This window comes from Halichoerus grypus, chromosome 9 (assembly GCF_964656455.1).
Source record: "Halichoerus grypus chromosome 9, mHalGry1.hap1.1, whole genome shotgun sequence".
Classification (NCBI taxonomy): Eukaryota; Metazoa; Chordata; class Mammalia; order Carnivora; family Phocidae; genus Halichoerus; species Halichoerus grypus.
The window spans coordinates 50,850,951-50,870,964 of NC_135720.1; the positions used below are offsets into that span (position 1 = coordinate 50,850,951).

At 39.6% G+C, this 20,014-nt stretch overlaps 2 protein-coding genes across 4 annotated transcripts in view; one reads left to right on the forward strand and one right to left on the reverse strand.

Moving 5' to 3' along the window:
- Positions 1–11,671, reverse strand: part of FIG4 (FIG4 phosphoinositide 5-phosphatase) — a 118,900-nt gene extending 107,229 nt beyond the window's left edge. Inside the window, exon 1 of one of the 3 annotated variants that reach the window (XM_036075320.2) lies at positions 11,379–11,670. In XM_036075320.2, the coding sequence (XP_035931213.1) occupies positions 11,379–11,444 (66 nt within the window). In that variant the 5' untranslated portion in view covers positions 11,445–11,670. Of the gene's footprint in view, positions 1–11,378 lie in introns of all 3 variants that reach the window. The other 2 variants (XM_036075327.2, XM_036075323.2) reach the window with 2 other exon arrangements.
- An 812-nt stretch (positions 11,672–12,483) lies between these two features.
- Positions 12,484–20,014, forward strand: part of AK9 (adenylate kinase 9) — a 133,318-nt gene continuing 125,787 nt past the window's right edge. Inside the window, exon 1 of the mRNA XM_078055862.1 lies at positions 12,484–12,559. The gene's annotated coding sequence lies outside the window, so the exon portion shown is untranslated. The remainder of the gene's footprint in view (positions 12,560–20,014) is intronic.

A 20,014-nucleotide genomic window follows, 5' to 3' on the forward strand; every position in this document is an offset into this window, starting at 1 on the left:
AGGAGACCATTTGGAAAAGGAGGGAGAAGTCACATCTACATCAAATGCTGCTGAGACTGGGTGCAGCCACTCCGGAAACCAGTATGGAGGGTCCTCAAAGAGTTAAAAATAGAGCTACCCTATGACGCAGCAATTGCACTACTAGGTATTTATCCAAAGCGTACAAACATAGTGATTTGAAGGGGCACATGCACCCCAATGTTTATAGCAGCAATGTCCACAAAGAATAGCCAAGCTATGGAAAGAGCCCAGATGTCCATCGACAGATGAATGGATAAAGATGTGGTACACACACACACACACACACACACACACACAATGGAATATGACTCAGCCATCAGAAAGAATGAAATCTTACCATTTGCAACAACATGGATGGAGCTAGAGGGTATTATGCTAAGTAAACAAAGTTGGTCAGAGAAAGACAAATACCATATGATTTCACTCATATGTGGAATTTAAGAAACAAAACAGATGAACATAGGGGAAGGGAAGGAAAAATAAGATAAAAACAGAGAGGGAGGCAAACCATAAGAGACTCTTAACTCTGGGAAACAAACTGAGGGTTGCTGGGATGGGGAGGTGGGTGGGGGGATGGGGTATCTGGGTGATGGGCATTAAGGAGGGCACTTGATGGAATGAGCACTGGGTGTTCTATGCAACTGATGAATCACTAAATTCTACTCCTGAAACTAATAATATACTATATGTTAACTATATTGAATTTAAACAAAAAATTTTTTAAAAAGGAGATGACAGAGAGAAAAACAAAAACAAAAACAAAAAATGCTGCTGAGAGGTCAAGGAAGATGAAGACACGGAAGTGCCCAGGGGATCTAACAACAGGATCTTTTGAGTGGCCATTCTGTGGGCAATCTCAGTGATACGGTGGGGACAAAATCCACAACACAGACATTTGAAGAGCAAATGAATAGTCATCTGGATAAAGATGAAGAAGTGAACACCTCTGTTCCTCCCAAACACCTTACTAAAACTATAGTAAAGTTTTTTATGTTCATTTTTTTAGACATAAGCCCCAAGGCAAAGAGAAGAGTGGAGATAGCAATAAAAAAAAATCATTTGAAACTGAAAAGCACGCCCGAGAAAGCTGAACTCTAAGCTGGCAGTGGAGAAGTCTAGAAACAATCCAATTTACACAACAGAACTTCCAAAAGGCATGGAAATGTGTGGCATCTCTTATCTCTGGTGGTAGGGGTATAAAATTTCAGAAAATTGAAGATAAAAAGAAGATAGCTCAAGCTTCTTAAGAGAAAAAAAAAGAAGTGCTTCAAACCAAAGATCAAGAACAGAGCAATATTAGAAATTCTCCACAGCAACAATCAAATGTGAGGATGGGATAAGGACATTTTTAGAATGTACAGGCTCAAAAAAAGTACTGCCCATGAGCCCTTTCTCATGAAGCAATTGGAGGAGGTACACCACCAAAATGAGGGCATAAATCAGGAAAGAGGAAGATGCAGAATCTGGGAAATCATCGCGGCTGGACTGCCCAAGTGCACACGCACATGCAGCTACATAGGACCCAACACCCACTGGGGAAAACACTTGTGTGTGTGTTTGTATATATGCTGGGGGAGTGGGGGTTGGCAGGAATGGCGGTAGAGAAGTAAGGTACCCCAAGAAGGCTACCTGAAATGCCCATTAAGATGGAAGATGATCTGAGCTGGCCCTCTTCTGAGACTCAAGTATCGCTGTTCAAGAAAAAGCTTAACATTTTAATATGTAGCTTTAACAGTGGTGACTTAGTATGAAGATGAATGTGTTTCTAAAATATATACATGAACTGCAAATGGAATATAATAGGTAATCCATTTAACAGGAAATTCAGTATCTATTAACATTATTATCTCCTTTTATAATGACAGGCTAATTAATCACTCACTTTTCATCTGATGGAAGAAAATCGGCTTTCTTCAAAGAAAGGAAATTTTAGGTTGCCTGACAGCTTCAATTAATGTTAAACTTCACTTGAACTTTCGGAATAAAAGTATTATTCTTAAAGATAACCATGAAGTTACTTCTCACAACCTAACAGTAGTGCAGGCCCGCCTCTTCACCTATTCTAGCAATCCCACAATCAGTAATGCAGCTCGAAAGAAATGAGCCTGAGAGTCAAAAAGGATGTCTCCAGCTTCACTCTTTACAGCTTCAGGGTTTTACTGATGGAGAAGCTTCAAATCCCCTGTAGAAATAAGTGGAAACTTGGTCACCTTCAACCCCACCTTCTAAATCAGCTAGAATCACTCTGCTTCTCTCTCCCGTTTTATGTCCTTTGATTTCCCGCTCCAATCCCTTAGCCAACCACATCTTATATTGTTCTCTCCTGTTCCCTCATTACACAAACAGGCTAACATCTGGGCTAAGTAAGCTTGCATCCTTCATGATGTGGTTCCTACTTATTTTATTCTATTTTGTATGATAGGATGGAGAGGAGGGAGAAGCTTCCTTGAATCCTTTTGAACAAGGTAGGAATTAAATAAACACACACACATACATACATACTAATAATTTTGAACTAGCAAGAGTAAAGATCATCCTAACAACTTCATCCCTACACATGTAGACACAAAAATCCACCACAGTTCTGTTCAGCTACCAATTTTAAACTCAACCACTATATGTTAATTTGTTAGAAAATGGTCACTTATTGCAATGGTAAGACCCCTAGGGCATTATATATTAAGTAAGGGCTATAAATTGGAAATCATCTAAGGTAAACTGCACTTTCAAACAGCATAATTTCAGGCTGCTAAATCCCCTGTGGGCAACTCCTAGTTGCACTGGACTATATGAGCAGTAGGGCTGGATCTGACCTTAGTTTACCTGAAAGCTTGGGTCACAGGACAGACAAGGGCCAGGGCATCATCACGGAAGCCAAAGGGCAGCATGAGGGCTGGGTGCCAGAGAGAACAGGTAAGTTTTGGGAGGAAGCAGACCCTTCATAAGGCCAGAACTACAACTCTGGCATGCTATTTACCAACCCCTTTCCTCTCCAGCGTCCTCAAAATCCACCTCCAAACACAGGTAACAATGACCACCTGACTGTCACCTCAGGAGCAGTTCTGCCCAGTTATCCTTCTAAATGAAGGCTCGGGACAAGAGCAGCCCATTTTGTCCATTGTCTCTTCTGTTCTTTTGTTCCCCTAATTCTTTCATAACCAATTAATACACTCCCATCAATCAAAATAAGAATGCCCTTATTCTGACTCATACACTTGCCAACAATGACTTTTGTCAATCTTTCACATCTTTGCCATTCTGACAGGTGAAAATGGGAATCTATTTTCATTTTATTGCTTTAATTATCAGCAAGTTGAATTATCTTTTTATATTCATACTTCTTTTTTGTCAGATTGCCTATTCATGTCCTTGTCCTTTTTTGGTGGGTGTTTTATTTTTCAGAATGGTTTACAAAAGTTTTTGTATATAGGAATATACTGCTTTATTTGTTGTTCAGGCTACTAATACTTTTTTCATAGTCTTTTGACTCTTCTTCTATTTACATTTATAGTTTCAAATGCTTTCTATTAGAAAAGAAAAAATCTCAATGATCTAAATTTCTACCTTATAAAGTTAGAAAAAGGTCAACTCATTAATCTGAAATCCATAAGAGGAAAAAAATAAGTCTAAGAACAGAAACTGATTAAATAAAAAACAACAATAGAGAAAATTAACTGAGTCAAAAGTTGATTCTTTCAAAAGAGTAGTAAAATTGATAAATGCCTAGCAAAATGGATCAATAATAAATGAGAGAGAACACAAAATACCAATATCAGAACAGAAGCGGAAGTTTTACTACAAACCCTAGAGACATCAAAAGTTTAATAAGAGAGGCACGTGAGTGTCTCAGTCAGTTAAGCATCTGCCTTCAGCTCAGGTCATGATTTCAGGGTCCTGGGATTGAGCCTCACGTCTCCTTGCTCAGTGGGAAGTCTGCTTCTCCCTCTCCCTCTGACCCTACCCCCTGCTAGTGCTCACGTGCCCTCTCTCTCTCTGTGTCAAACAAATAAATAAATAAATAAATAAAATCTTTTAAAAAATAAAATAAAAAAGTTTAATAGGAGAATATTGTGAACAACTTGACTCCAATAAATTCAACAACTAAGATGAACTGAACAAATTTCTTGAAAAATACAATTTATCAAATGTGATTCAAGGGGCACCTGGGTGGCTCAGTCAGTTAAGAGTCTGACTCTTGATTTTGGCTCAGGTCATGATCTCAGGGTTGTGAGACTGTGCCCTGCCTCGGGCATGGAGCGTGTTTAAGATTCTCTCTTCCTCTCCCTCTGCCCCTCCCCCGCTAAAAAAAATGTGATTCAAGACCCACTGGAAATCTTCACGGCCTATAGCTGCTATAGAAATTGATGATCAAAATTTGTCCCATAAAGCAACCCCAAGCACTTTCAGTAGTAAATTCTAGCAAACATTTAAACAAAGAAATAATATCAATCTTACACAACTACTTTCAGAAAATGAAAGGAACACTTCTCAACTCATTTTATGAGACCCAAGTTACCCCAATACCAAAATCAGACAAAGATGTTAAAGAAAATGATAGACTAATATCCTGAACATAAAAATCCCTGCAAACTATCAGTAAATAGAATCTAGCAATATATGAAAACAATAATACAGCATGATGGAGTAGAGTATTCCCTCAAATTCAAGGTTCTTTTAACCTTTGTAAATGAATTAATGTAATCCACCATACTAAGCAAATAAAGGAAATGCCATATGCAGATGCAGAAAAAAACATGCAACAAAATTCAATATCTATTCATGATTTTAAAAAACTCAGCAAACTAGGAACAGAAAAGAATCTTTCTCAATCTGATAAAGGGCATCTCTGAAAACCTACAGCTAATATCACATTTAATGGTGAGACTATTTTCCCCATAAGATCAGGAACAACAAGAAAATGTCTGTTCTTGCCACTTCTATTCAACTTTGCACTAGAGATCCTAGACAATGCCAGAAGGCAAAAAAAAAAAAAAAAAGGCAACCAGATTGGGAAGGAAGAAGTGTTCCTCTCCCTAAATGATACGATTATGTAGAAAAACTAAGGAAATGACCAAAAAGAAAAGAAAAGAAAAGAAAAACCCTACTAGAACTAGTAAGTGAGTGTGATGAGAAAAACAACTATTTTGTGTCCAAGCCTAGGTATTTTACAGTATGATAACCCTGCTCACATCCAGAGTCTGAATATTTAGATTAGGACCTGAGTTTAGGATTCCCACCATCATTTCCCACTTTGCTCTTACATGATACCTTTTAAAATAACTACTTAGAGTTAAGCCCACAAAAAGTTAGTGACCTCTGTTACTGCCACCTTTTAAGTAATAGGTACTTGCTACCTTGCTCTCTATCTACTGCTCACATGTGACCTAGGACAGAGGACTGCCCTTCTCCTAGATCATTCCCTCCCACCTCTGCCACTTCTAAATCCTATGACTCCACATCCTTTGTGTAGGTGTATTGAAACTGTACCTTCAATCAAAATGAACCCGTGGGTTTCATTTCCCAAAGTGAAAGTTCAGTGTTGAGGGAGCTATCTGCTGACCCCATGTGAGTGGCTTGTGCCCCCCAATTCAGCAGGTCATAATCCACATATTTTTAATTCAACACACCAGCTACAGCTTCTCAACATGGTGACTTTACTAAAGTTTCAGGATATAAGTTCAATATATAAAAATCAACTCAATATCTGTATACTAGTAACAAGCAATTGTTAAATCAAATTTAAAATCCCATTTGCAATAGTATCAAAACTCATAAAATACTCAGGAGTAGTAAAATTTCTAGACTGAAAATTACAACATATTGCTAAGAGAAAGTAAACACCTAATAAATGGATAGATATACCATGGATTAAAAGATTCAATATTATATGATCCCAAAATGTATAATTTTAGATAGTCCCAATTACAAACATTTTAATCTGTAATGCAAAGTCCATGTGTTCTAAACTGACTGAAAGAAAACAGTCTCTATATACATGGTTTGAGTGTCCTTCTAGCATATTATCACCTAAAGGTAACTTTATTTTTCTTTTTCCTTTATCAATGTTTGCTATGCTCTGTTTTTCTTTCCCTGCTCCTATTTTCTTCACTACTATTACTATTACAATAGAGGTTTTTGGTTTCATCTTGTTAGTTTGCTTGCTTGCTTAAATTTCTTTATGAAAAAAAGTGCCCTATGTATGAAGCAAAAATGAAAAGAAGAAAATCTTCTTGTAGTAGGTCATAAGCATGGAGTTTCATTTTATATAAACTTGAATTATACAAATTTGAAATATCTTACTAATTCAAATATTAATAAATCTTCATTTTAAATAAATAATTTTAATTTATAGAAATATTTCAATTAAAATAATAATCTCATAATTTCAAAAAAGATTCAATGTTACTAAGATTCAGTTCTCCCCAAATGGATCTATAAATTCAATGAAACCCAAATCACAATCCCAATAGGCTTATGAGAAATTGACAAGCTGATTGTAAAATTCATATGTAAATGCATATGATCTAGAGTAGCAAAAACAACTTTGGGAAAGAATAAAGTTGGAAAACTTATACTTCCTGATTTCAAGACTTATTATCAAGTGGTAATAATAAAGACAAGGTGGTAATGCCATAAAGAAAAATAAACTGATCAACAGAACAAAATAGAATCAACTCACATTTACCCAACTAATTTTTTACAAGAGTACCAAAGGAATTCAATAAAGAAAGAGTGATCTTTTCAATAAATGAGGCTGGACAATTGATGTATGGAACCTCAAGCTCTGTGGCTGCCAGCCTCCAAGAATCCTTAATGATTCTCATCTCCTGGTATTCATGCCCTTACATAGTCCTCTCCCACTAAACAGAGCTGACCGGCATAACCAACAGAAATTGTGGAAATGATGGAGTGTGAATCCTGAGGCTAAGTCACAAAAGACACTGTAGCATCATCCTTCTTTCTTAGAATAGAACATCCTTCTTTCTTAGAACACCCTGTCTGGGCAAACAAATCCAGCTATCACATCATAAAGACACTAAAGGAATCCTGTGGAAATGTCCATGAGGTGAGAAACTGAAACCTCTAATCAACAACCAGCTCAACCTGCCAAGCATGTGAAGTGAGCTATCTTGGAAGTAAATCCTCTAGCCCAGTCAAGCCTTCAGATGATTGTAGCCTGGATGACATCTTAACCGCAATTTCATGAGACCCTGAGCCAGAACCACTCAGCTAAGTCCTGAGTGGTTATATACATAATAACTCCCAGACTCCTGACCTACTGAAACTGTGAAATATTAAATATTTATTGTTGTCTGAAGTCACTAAGTTTCGGACTAATTTGTTACACCACAATAGATAAGTAATACAACCACATACAAAATTATTTTAATATAAAATTCACCTCTAAATGTAAAAGTTAAAAGTATAAATCTTTCAGAGAAACCATAGGAAAATATCTTTGTGCTCTGGGAGTGGGTAAAGATTTCTTAGGACACAGAAAGCAATAAACACAAAAGAAAAACGATAAATTCAACTTCATTGAAATGAAAAACTTTAGCTCATCAAAAGATCACTTTAAATACCTTACAATTTTGTCAGTTATATCACAGTAATGCTGAAAAAAATTAAGAAAATGGAGTAGGCAAGTCACTGACTGCAAGAAAATATTCACAAAACATATATCACAAAGGACTTGATTCCAGAATATATAAAAAACTACAAATCAAAAATAAAAAGACAAACAGCCCAATTATTTTTAAGTGGGCAAAAGACTTTGACACTTCACAAAGGAAGATATAAAAATGGCCAATAAGCACATGAAAAGATGCTCAATATCATCAGTCATTAGGGGAATGCAAATCAAAACCATAATGAGATACCACTATACAGGCACGAGAATAACTAAAGCTAAAAAGACTAACAACACGAAATGCTGGCAAGGATATGGAGCAATGAAGATTTTCATCCCTTGCTGTTGTAACCACCTATCATCACCTCTGTGACTAGCAATTTCATTCTTAGGTATTTACCAAAAGAAATGAAAAGTTACGTCCACAAACAGGCTTGTTCAAGACTGTGCATAGCTGTCCTGACAACAGCCTAAATGTGGAAACAAGTCTAAATCAATAGGGAAAATGGATAAACCAACTGTGGAATATGTATACAATGGACTACTACTCAATAATAAAAAGGAACAAACTACTGATACAATATGGATGAACTTCAAAGACATGCTGAGCAAGAAAAGCTAGATTCAACAGAGTATGTACTGTATAAATCCACCCATATGAAATTTTTCAATAGGCATATCTAATCTAAGGTTAAAAAGGAAAGAATATTAGTTGTCAGTAAGGAAAAGGGGGCAATTGACCGGATAGGGATGCAACGCAACTTTCTGGGGCAAGACAGGGGTATGGTTAACATACGTGTATACTTTCTGTCCAAATTTTACAGCTTAGATTTGTGCATTTCAATTTATCTAAATTTTAAAGAAAAAGAACCTTATAAAATAAGTGGTGGGTGGGGAGTGGAACGAGTTACAGCTAATAAAGGTAATTTTAGGGGCACCTGGGTGGCACAGTTGGTCGAGTGTCTGACTCTTGGTTTCAACTCAGGTGGTGATCTAGGGGTCTTGAGATCAAGCCCGGCATTGGGCTCTGCACTCAGCATGGGCTCTGCTTAGGACTCACCCTCTCCCTCTGCCCCCTTCCCCTGCAGTGCTCTGTCTCTGTCTCTGTCTCTCTCTCAAAAATAAATAAATCTTCTTAAAAAAATAAAGGTAATTTTGGAGCTGGTGATAGATATGTGGGAGTTTATTATATTATTCTGTTTATTTTGTATTTGTTCAAAATTTCCATAATAAAAAAGCTAAAAACAAAAAACCCAAAGACACACAAACCACAAACTCAATGTTCTAAATTATCTGGTTCATCAGGAATACAATTACTCTGTCAAATAGCCATAAAAGTTTCTAACCACTGACTCTCAGTTTCTAAATGTAATCTGTCCCAGTCCAGTTATGAACTATCTATGCCTGGCACCAGGTATCAGCCCACACTCTCAATAGCACTGTCCTCTCTGCCTCATTCTTTTCTTCACTGAATGATAGTGAATAGTAGTCATAGTAGTAATACCAGGATTTACTTCTTCGAGGTTTTATGAGGATTAAATAATAAAATATATGTTGAGTTCTTTGACCAGTGGCTGGCATAGAAGTTCCATAGGCACTAGTTATTCTTCTCATTAATAAAACCTGCTACAGTTTTTTTTTTTTTTAATTCCTAGGATCTACTTAGTTGCCAGGAATTTTATGCCTTTTTTCTGAATTATCTATGTCCCTTAAACTTTGACCTTATTACTCAAATAAATCTTTCTGCTTAAATTTTTAAGTCAAAAATATAAAAAAGAAGAGTCACATACTTTTACTGATGAGGAAACTGAGGTTCAAAGATTATATGCAGCAGACATTTCTCAGGGTGGTTGCCCTGGTCCAACCATTCCTCGAAACAAAGTCAGTACTACCAGACTTTGGCAGATTCCCAATCGTAGCTGAGTCAATCAGATTCCTTCTCCTAGTACCTATGGTATGCCCTTGGCAGCACTCTGAGTGGGTCCTCCAACCCTGCCTTTCCAGAAGCTAGGGAGTTAGGCTCTTCCGGTGATTCCATGCAAGGGCTCCTCCAGCATCCTTCTGATAAACTCAATCTTTTATCTCTAAGCTGGCTGGAGTTAGTTTCCATTCCTTAGATGACCAAAAGGGGTAACAACCAAGTTCCAGAACACACATCTCTTCATGTTAGACACTCTCAACCAGCATCTATTGGAAGCCTACTGTTTGCAAGGCTGTACCAGATCTGTGCTGTGAGGACTAGCAAGTTGTGACAGGAGAAGGAAGGGTGGGACTTTACAAAGAGAGCGCTCCAGAAAATACTCTGGGTAGGTATAAGGAACTGAAAGCAATATAGTTTTGCTGCAGAATAAGGCACATAAAGGCACAGAGTTAATCCTCAGTAAATATTTGTTGAATTGATATTAAATTAGATATAAGACCAGACAGGTTTTGGACAAATCATATATGGCTTTGAATGCCAAACTAAGAGATTCAGAATCTACTCCCCTCAAATGGGGGCTACTGAAGGTTTCTGAGAAGAGCCCTATAATACAATTTGTGCTTTCAAAAAGCACTAACATCTCAGCCAGTCCTAATGAATGCTCAGCTTATTAAGGAGCTGAAGTTTCTGTGTTTTGAGTATAGTATTTATGTTTCCTTCAGGGACATTTACCAGCACACTGTACAGAAAGCAGAAGGTTTTATTTAAATGTCAAAATACTTCTGTATGACTCTTCTCACAGAACAACTGAAGAATCTATGAATATTAGATAATTTCATCTTTTGGTCTGGATCCAATCAAATGAAGTTGCCAACAAAATTAATTTAGGGTCAACAATGTTTCTCCACTAATTGTGACCCGAGGCAGATGTGCTATTAGAACCATGTTATAACCAAGAAACTGTTAAGTACCTACTTTATCTAATGGAAGACAACCCAAGTTCCATTGAATATGCCTTATAAAACACTCTACAGCACAATAGGAAGGTTTCTGGCATATGCAATCCTATTACCATGAAGTGCAATTTTAAACACAGCTCCTAACATCACTGTTACTTCAACTCAGAAAAGTTATACTTTATTTTCCAACCACACAAATGACAAAGTATGTACTTCTATAAACACTATTCCATTAAATCTTAGGGACCTAGAATCTAAACACAAAAACTGATCTTATTCTACTCCTGTTTACATGGACACTCGAAGTAATAAAACAAACAAAAAGTGTTGTTAAAAAGTCAAGTGAAAAGCAAAATAATGTTATCCAAACAAATGTCTTTAAACAAAGTAAGTTTTCCTTTCAAATAAAGAGAACCAAGTATTTTAGCAATAAAAGTGCACGTAATTAACATCAATTCATAGTGACTGGTATGCCATGGAATAGGAAAACACACAAATTACCCATTCAAAGGTCAAAAATATTTTTTCATACCCTTGCCTGTACTGTAAGTATAGAACTGCAAAACACTAACAGACTTTCTGAAAGTTTTTTAAAAGAATCCAGTAACTCGTTCAGAACTTCATAAACAGTTTCTGAGATACCACAAGCACCTGTTTCCAGTGTGTTCCAACCGTGGCTTATAAGTGGAAACATGTACAAGCAAAAGCAGCAGTGCCCTGGGTGCGATGACAAGGCGAAGCCCCCTCAGACATATGCCCAAGACTGGGATTAGGGACCCAGGGAGGAGGATGCTGCCACCGTCCTCCCGCGCGCGCCCCACTGTGCCCCGCGGCGCCGGGAACTTACAGCTCTGGTTTCATACAGAACCAGCTTCTGGACCGAGCTGATGATGGGGGCGGCGGCCGCGGGCATGGTAGGAGGAAGTTGGGGCTCCCACGACAGGGCACCAGGGTGCGGCAGCCTCCACACAGCCCCAGGAGGCCCGTAGATAAGACACCTCAGACCCCCGACACTAGATCCAGCCAGAAAACACCACTTGGACACTAAACATACAGAAGACCGGGTACAGCTCAGGTGCTTCCGGATCCCTGCTCCCCACCTCCAGGCAAGCCCCGCCCCGGGCACGTCGGGGGCGGGACTGGAGGATATACCGTAGAGAGGTCGTGTAGAGGCTCCAAGAACCTGCGTGCTGCCTGGGGAGGAAGCGAAGGGCGCCATTTTTGGTGCGGGCAAGAGAAAAACTGGGCGGAGAAAAAGTCGCGTGGTTAGTTTAGGCTCTCGCTTTATCTGATCCTGCTTTTTAGAATAGGGGGAGGATTTGCGACTGGATTGCTTCTTTTGAAGCGGTTCTCCGAGTTGTAGATAGATCCAATAGAAGTTGGTCTTTTTTTCTCTGCCTATTTCTGCCCTTATTTTCCTAGAAACATATCTGATAGCCCTTCCCTGAGTGTCGGTGTTTTCCCCCATGCATCTCTTTGTTATCCATTTTAACCCTTGTAAGAGTCAACAAAATCCATATTGTTTTGAGGCTGTGGGGTTCAAGGAATTTTTAAAAATCACCTTTTTAAAAAAAATCACCTGAAGTTGGACATTTTGGACTTTGCCACGTATTTGTGGCGGAGACTGGCCATTTGTAAATTCTACAAATGGACTGCCAAATGTAGTGCCCTGTGGTGCGGCACTGGCTTTGGAGACGGGCAATTGTGGGTTAAAATAAGGTTTCTTCCATTTGATGTATGTGAACAGGAGTGGGTAGTGTACATACCGTCTCTAATCGTCACCTTCTATATCTGTGAAAAGGAATGTGTTATAAATACAAAGTTAAGTGCAAAAGTGAATACGTAAAATTTTTAAAAATGGAAGAATTACAGCCCCGCCTCACGAGGCCGGGTCCCCCAGGAGGCCCTGCGCGAAGCCCCGCCAGGGATTCCCTAGGCAACCGGTCCACAGACCGAGAGGCGCGGGAGGCGGTTGCTGCGGCCGGCGAGTGGGGTCCTGTGGGCTCCTGACGACTCTGCTGCGGCGGGGTAAGTAGGGGTCGTAGTCCCCCGCCCTGGCGCCTTTTGTATCAATTGAATGAACCTCACCTCCTGCGGGGATCCCAGACCAGTTCCTTTTCTTGCAAAACTGAACTTCGGGATCTCTCGGTAAAGTACTTTTAAAGCCACTTTCCCTTCCAACGACTAATGTCTTCATTCCACAAATATTTACTGAGCACCTACTAGGAGAATATAAGGCGTCGCCACAGCAGAAGTTACTAGGTTTCCCAGGAGAGGGGCCGCCTGTAAACCACAGAACCCTCTGCTGGAGGTTTCCCAACAGCTAAAAATGTGAGGGAACTTTTAAAAAATTCTATTGAATTATAGTATAAACGCATAACGTAATGTGATATTCGAGGTTATGTTACACAACAAGGAGATGTTAGAGATCATATTGTAAATTTAAAATTGAGAGATTACCAAATTTTTTAAAAATAAATGTTTAATTATTTAGTATTTTAATTTTCTTTCATAGTTTAGTCCTACCTTTATTAAGAACTAGAAAGATCGTCACGTCAGTTCTGGCATTTCACGTTGACCTGGATCTTTCAACTGGGAAGAATATTGAGTTCTGTTTTGTTTCATAATGGAAACCAATTCTTCTGAATATAAGCATTAAATACTTGCACTATGTTTTTATTTAGGATAACAACTCTTATAATATCTGTAGACTTCTGGTTTCCAATATTTAGCTTTCAATTATTATATCATACTGTAATAAAGCACTTCCATTTGAACTCTGTCTTTGTTGGTTTCCCCCAAAAGCAGATCCTGAGACAAAAATTCGAGGGCAAGTGCTCTATATGGGAAGTAATCCCAGGAAACAACATCAGTGAGCAGAAGGAAGCTGATCAAGGGAATATTATAAGCAAATTTCCCTGTGGGCTGAATTCACTGGATAATCCTGAGACTTATGTCTCAGAGTAATTCTCTCTTAAGGGCAAAATAGCTGGGGCATTTATTCACCAACTCCCATCAGTTATTGTCTGAGGCCTGCTATGGCAGAACATTAATTCCCTGGAACTTCCAGTCTGCCCTGTGCTCAGGCCGGCTAGGTATGGCAGCTGGAAAGAGCCCTTAGGCAAAGAGTCACACATGCTAGCCTTTGGAAGTCAGGCTGGCCATGCATGGAAAAGGTACATGTCAAGTGGTTATGGGTACTAATAGCATCTGCTACATTCCAACCTTTGTACTACTCATATCTACCCTGCCCCCACATTAAGTTCACACCATCCCCTCACCGATTCTTCATGGTGGTGGCTGGTCCCAGTTTCTAAAAGAAAAGGACTTACTGAAAGATGATTAGTGGGACAAGCTACAGAATCCACTACTGCAATTAATCCTAGGTCTGTAACTGATAATTCATCACTTCCGTCCTCTACCACCCATTCTAGATTTCTCTTACCATTGGCCAGCACTTCTGCTGGTCTCGGTTGTTTTCCCGGTAGGGTAACCAGCCTTCATCCCTGAGGGGTGTAAGCCTCTTGTTACCGTGTCTTTGTCAGGTTGTACTTGCTAGAATTACAAGAGGTGTCTTAGAGAAATCCCTGAGTTCAGACATACATCTCCCTCCTCCAAGTATGTAGCAGCAACCCTATCCTTAGCTGCCAGTGCAGTAACTCCTTATGGGCATGTGGAGCCACAGCTGACCAGGCAGCAGTTTTAAGTTTAGTGAAACCTAACTAAGGGGATCCTCTGATAGAAGCATCTCTCTCCCATCAATCAAAACCAGGACCTCCAGTCCGGCAGAGCCTGAAGTCATGAGGAAAGGTGATACAAATTCCTCATGTCAATCACTGAGAGTGATGGTAGGACCATTCCTAACCCTTGCTTCAAAGCATATTTCTCATCTTGAAGTAGTATCTCAATCCCACGTGATCCCAAACAGAGCTTTAATTGTACCTTTAAGAGGCCATTCCAATATTCTGTCAGACCAGCAACTTCTGGATGAAGTGGTATGTAATAGAATCAGTGAAACCTTCTTATCATATCTCCTTTACTATAAAGACGGTCCTTTGATCCAAGGCAATATTATATGGATCTCATTGTGATAGATGAGACACACTCCAAACCCTCAGATAGTGGTGCTGGCCAAGGCATTTTGGGTAGGGAAGGCATACCCATACTAGGGACACATGTCACCTGCTGCCCTCTCCAAGGTGAAGGGGTCCCATGTAATCAGTTTGTCACTGAATGGATATACCATATTGAGGGCTTAGCCTCAGTCTCTGCTGCAGACAGGTGAGGTGTTCAGTAGTAGAAGTGGCTAAATCAGCTTGATGAGCCCATGCATGGCTTCCATTGCCTCCATCCCCACTACCATGCCTCCTCCATTCATGAGCCCATTTTGGAAGCACTGAGGTGACAAGGATAAACAATGGCTGGCATTTACTGGATAATCATCCTGCTTTGTGAGACACAAAAATCCACATATTTTGTGTCCACTTATATTTATTTTCTGTGTGACATAACAAAATTACCACAAATTTAGCAGCTTAAAACATACATATATTATCTCAAGTTTCCATGTTCAGGAGTCCTGGCATAGCTGAGCTGGGTCCTCCACTCAGGGTCTCACAGTGCTGCAGTCAAGGTGTTGGCTGAGCTGCATTTTCATCTGGAAGCTTGACTAGGGAAGAACTGGCTTCCAAGCTCTTTAGATTGTTGGCAAAATTCATCTTTTTGTGGTTGTAGGACTGAGGTCCCACTTTTCTTCCTGGCTGTTGTCCAGGGGCTGCTCTCAGTGACTGGAGGCCACCCACTGTTCCTTGCCATGCAGTCCTTTGACAACATGGCAGCTTAATTCAAAGCCAACCAGGAAGTCTCTCCAGTATACTAAATGGGATCTTATGTAATATAATGTAATCATGAGAATAATATTTCTAACACTTTCACTAGATTTAGAAGCAAGTCACAGATTCCATCCGCACGTAAGAGAAGGGAATAATCACACAGGGTGTGACTTGTTAGGGGTTACCATAGAGTGTGTTTGTACACCCCTCTCATAGTTTCATTCAAATACGTCTTCCCCAGAACTTTTTCTCTTGTCTTTCAATCTTGCTCCTCTCAGGCCCTTGACCACACCATTCAGTATTGTCCTCCAAATGGAGGACCTAGGAATACTGCTTATATCTCTGCCCACAGGAGCGCCTGGGTGGCTCAGTTGGTTAAGTGTCTGCCTTCGGCTCAGGTCATGATCTCGGGGTCTTGGGATGGAGCCCCGCATCGGGCTCCCTGCTCAGTGGGGAGTCTGCTGCTCCCTCTCCCTCCCTCCACTTGTGCTCTCTCTCTCTCTCTTTCTCACTCCCTCTCTCAAATAAATAAATAAAATCTTAAAAAAAAAAAAAATCTTTGCCCACAAGGAGGATTTTCCCTAATCATCATCATTCACGGCTACCCCCGAGTGGGATTAAAGTTTGGAAGCATTCCATTTACAGCTTGCACCAATATATCATGATGCATCTATGATTTTTAAAAATTTTCTATCAGCTGTTCTTAGGGAATTCCATATGAGGTGTGAGCTGAAAGAGAGACATTGGTGAGCAAGAGATAGGTGACATGTGTCTGCTTATTTATGAAACTTATTTGTACTCTCCAGGCCTGCTTGGAACTGAACACTTGGAAGTGTTCCATTTTTATCATTTGGTGGATTGCTGCTATGCCTGCCCAACTTGAGGACTTGATCTGACATACTCAGCTCATGATGGGCACTTCCAGTTCCATAGTCACCTGATGTCCCATGGCCAGGCATTCATTCTCTCCCAGAGCCCAGAGCATTACCAAGAGCTGCTTCTTGAACGGGGAATGGTTCTCTGCTACAGACAGCAGTGATCTACATGAGAGGTTTCTGTCGTGGCTTTGCTAAGACTCCAGAAGTATTCTTATGTACTCTAAGTACCTCCCTATTGCATCATGGGATCTGACCAGGTATAAGGCCCAAGAAGCAGGCCTCTGGTATCATACACTAAAATTGCTGCAGAGCTCTCTTGCTCTGAGCTTCACTCAAAACTGATAGCTTTCCAAGTCACCCATTAAATGGATCAGAAAGTATCCCCAAGTGTGCTACGTGCTATCTCCCAAAACTAGAGACTTATAAAATACTGCCCCTCTTCTTTCAGAGGTAGAATGCGTGAGGTACAATAACTTGTCCTTTACCTTGGAGAGAATATCTCGGAATGACCCAGACCACTGGCCTTTTAAAACCTCACCAAAGTAACAGGCCTTTAAGTCTTTGTAAATATATCTTCCACTTTCTGCTGCTCGTGTGTCTTACGAAGGCATCCAGAACACTTGCCACTTCCTGCTCCCCCAGTATTGTAGATCAACAAGACCCCTTGGTACTATCTTTGCTACAGACACGGGAGAGTCCTGGTGTAAAACTGAATGTCCCGGGCGCCTGGGTGGCTCAGATGGTTAAGCGTCTGCCTTCGGCTCAGGTCATGATCCCAGGGTCCTGGGATCGAGTCCCACATCAGGCTCTCTGCTCCTTGGGAGCCTGCTTCTCCCTCTGCCTCTCTCTCTCTCTGTCTCTCATGAATAAATAAATAAATAAATAAATAAATAAATAAATAAATAAATAAAAAAAACTGAATGTCCCTTGCTGACTGTTCAAGTGAATGCAAACTGCTTCTAATCTTCTATTCTGACAGGGATTTAAAAAAACAACACATTTGCCAGATGAATAACTACATACCAAGTACAAGAAGCTGTGTCCAGCTAGCAAAGATCTCATCTGCACAGCAGTTACAAATGGGGCTATCCCTTGGTTAAGTTTTCAGTAGTCCACCATCATTTGTCATGATCTATCTTGTTTTTTCAAAAAGCCACACTGGAGAATTAAGCAGGGCTATGCATCTTTTAAATAGTTTTGGGTAGCACCTTTCCATTTCATTCATTCAGAATGATTTACTCTTATTTATCTGGCCTAGGGGCCAAGGAGCAGGTAAGCAATTTCATGACCTTCCACTTAGCTTTTCTACCACATTGGCTCTTACTCCACAGACAGAACCACTGTGAAGGTTTTACCAGCTGCAATCCCCATTACGAACTCAGGGACCAGGAAAATAACCATGAAGTGATTCTGCAGACCCTGTACTATAGGATAGACTTGAGCCAAGACTCCCATTTATTACTGGTTCTCCATTTGCTTTCACTCCTATAGGGGGCCATGATGGCATTTTGAATCCACTGGTGTTGGTGTCAGCTCAGACCCTGTGTCCTATTGACTTGGAAAGAGGAGGATAGTCCCATTTCCTCAGTGTGTATTTTCCCAGTTAATGGTTGTAGGTTCTCTTGGAGAAGGATTGGGGAATCCCTATTGTGAATACTTGTTAGGTGTTGTAGGGTCTATTCTTGAGGGCTCCTTGCCTCCCCTTCAATAAATGGGCTTTGGAGCTAAGAGCTGGGCAAGGAATCATGATTTTCCACTGTGGCTGCTGACATCAGCCTTTGATTCACTTGCCCTTTGTCATTTTTAGAAATGTAAGTTCATCAGCATTTTTGCTGACTGCTCATCTGTTTCACCCCTAGAAATTCTGTGGCTTATCAGCCGTCACCACAGATCTCTGTGGGTCTTGCTTGTTGCCATTCTGGACTTGCTGCCCATTCTAGTAATTACACCTACTTTGCTTCTGATAGTTAAGTGCTGCCATCTGGCCTCTGCTCTCCCAGACCTTCTCATCCCCACTGAAACATGGGACCGCAGTATCATAGCAGCCTTTCTCCTACCTCCAATCCTGGCCTACAAAGGATAGCCACCACTGAGCTTATTAATGATACTAGTGCCTCCTTACTAGTTCATTCCTTGTAGCCTTAAAGAAGGGAGTATCCTCTGGCCATCCCAAAGAGCGGAGTTGGCTGATGCATTTCCTCGCCTCATTTAACATGTCCTCATTTAACAAATCCATCTAACATGTCCCCTCTGTGAGCCTTTCACACCCTACTCCATATTCTGCTATTCTAGAGGCATAGGCTAAATAAGGACAAGAGGCTACTTTCTGCACAAGTGCAATAAGCACAACAAACTTAACTCTTCCCCTGCTGAGATGTTGTAACTGCAAACGGACTGCTAGATGGGTGGAGTGGATGGTCCCTGGGCAGTCCTCAGTTGGGGCTCTCTGTCAGGATGTCCAAGGTCCATCCTCCTATCACTCATGCCTGGTTTCCTAACACAGATAATCATGGGGTTCAAAGTACTTAGACATCCACCTAAATGTTCCATCCCAGGCCTTAGGGCCCTGGTTTTAGTGTACTTAATATTCTTTAATAAATGTACCATCTCTCTAAAAGGTTTAGATGCATTGTCTCCTTTATAACTACATTTTATAGTAGCATTACTTATTTTTTTGGTACTAAAAATAACTTGAAATTTTAGTTCTTTTGTCATGAAGTTTTCATCTCAATCTTTTTAATATACTAGTAATAATTCTTATAATGTCTTGTTTCATAATTACATCTTAAAGTAATATTGGTATATTGAGCCCATTTGATTATTCTTAAATTCCACAGAGAAATATAATCATATCCCATTTACCGGGAAGCACATAGCCCCCGTAATCCATTTTCATTGTTCCATGAACAGTGTCCCAGACCACTGGGACATAGTTTTGTTCCATTTTTGAAGTCTGCTTATTAAAGTCATTTCATAAGATTTTGTAATTTTTCCATAAACGGTTTATATATCTTTTATAATATTTAATCCTGGTTGCTTTATTATTTTGCTGCAAAGAGAAGTCTTTTTATCTTTAGTTACATTTTTTAGCAATTCATGCTGTATAGAAATGCAACTGAATTTTGTTTAATTTTGAATCCAGCAAATTGGATTATCAGATTAATTCTCAAAATTTATCTGTGATATATTAGTTTCCTATGTAGACAATCATATCAACTGGGAATAATTACAGTTTTCTTTCTTTTGTCTTGTCATGACCTGAAAAGAACATTTTTAATATTTAATCATTAAATGTAATGTTTGTCTTTTGTTAATACCTTTTATCAGGTTAAAGAAATTCCCTTCTATTCCTAGTTGCTAAGAGATTTATCCTTTATTAATCATTAAAGGGTGTTGATTGTCTCATACTTTTTCTACATCTATTAAGACAATCATACAGTTTTTCTCTTTTATTTTAATATGATAAATTAATTTCTCGTTCCCTCTCTTGCTGTGTCTCTCTCTGTCAAATAAATAAATAAATAATCTTTAAAAATGAAAAAAAAAATTATTTTCTCATATTAAGCCAGCCTTGAATTCCTGGGGAAAGCCCAACTTGGTCATGATGTTATCTTGTTATATATTGCTGGATTCAATTAGCTAATATTAGGATTTTGTAAATCTTGTTCATGAATGAAATTGGTACATCATTTTGCTTTTTCACACTATTCTCTGATTTAGGTAAAGGTTATATAAGACCGATAAACTGATGTAAGAAGTCTCCACTTTATCTT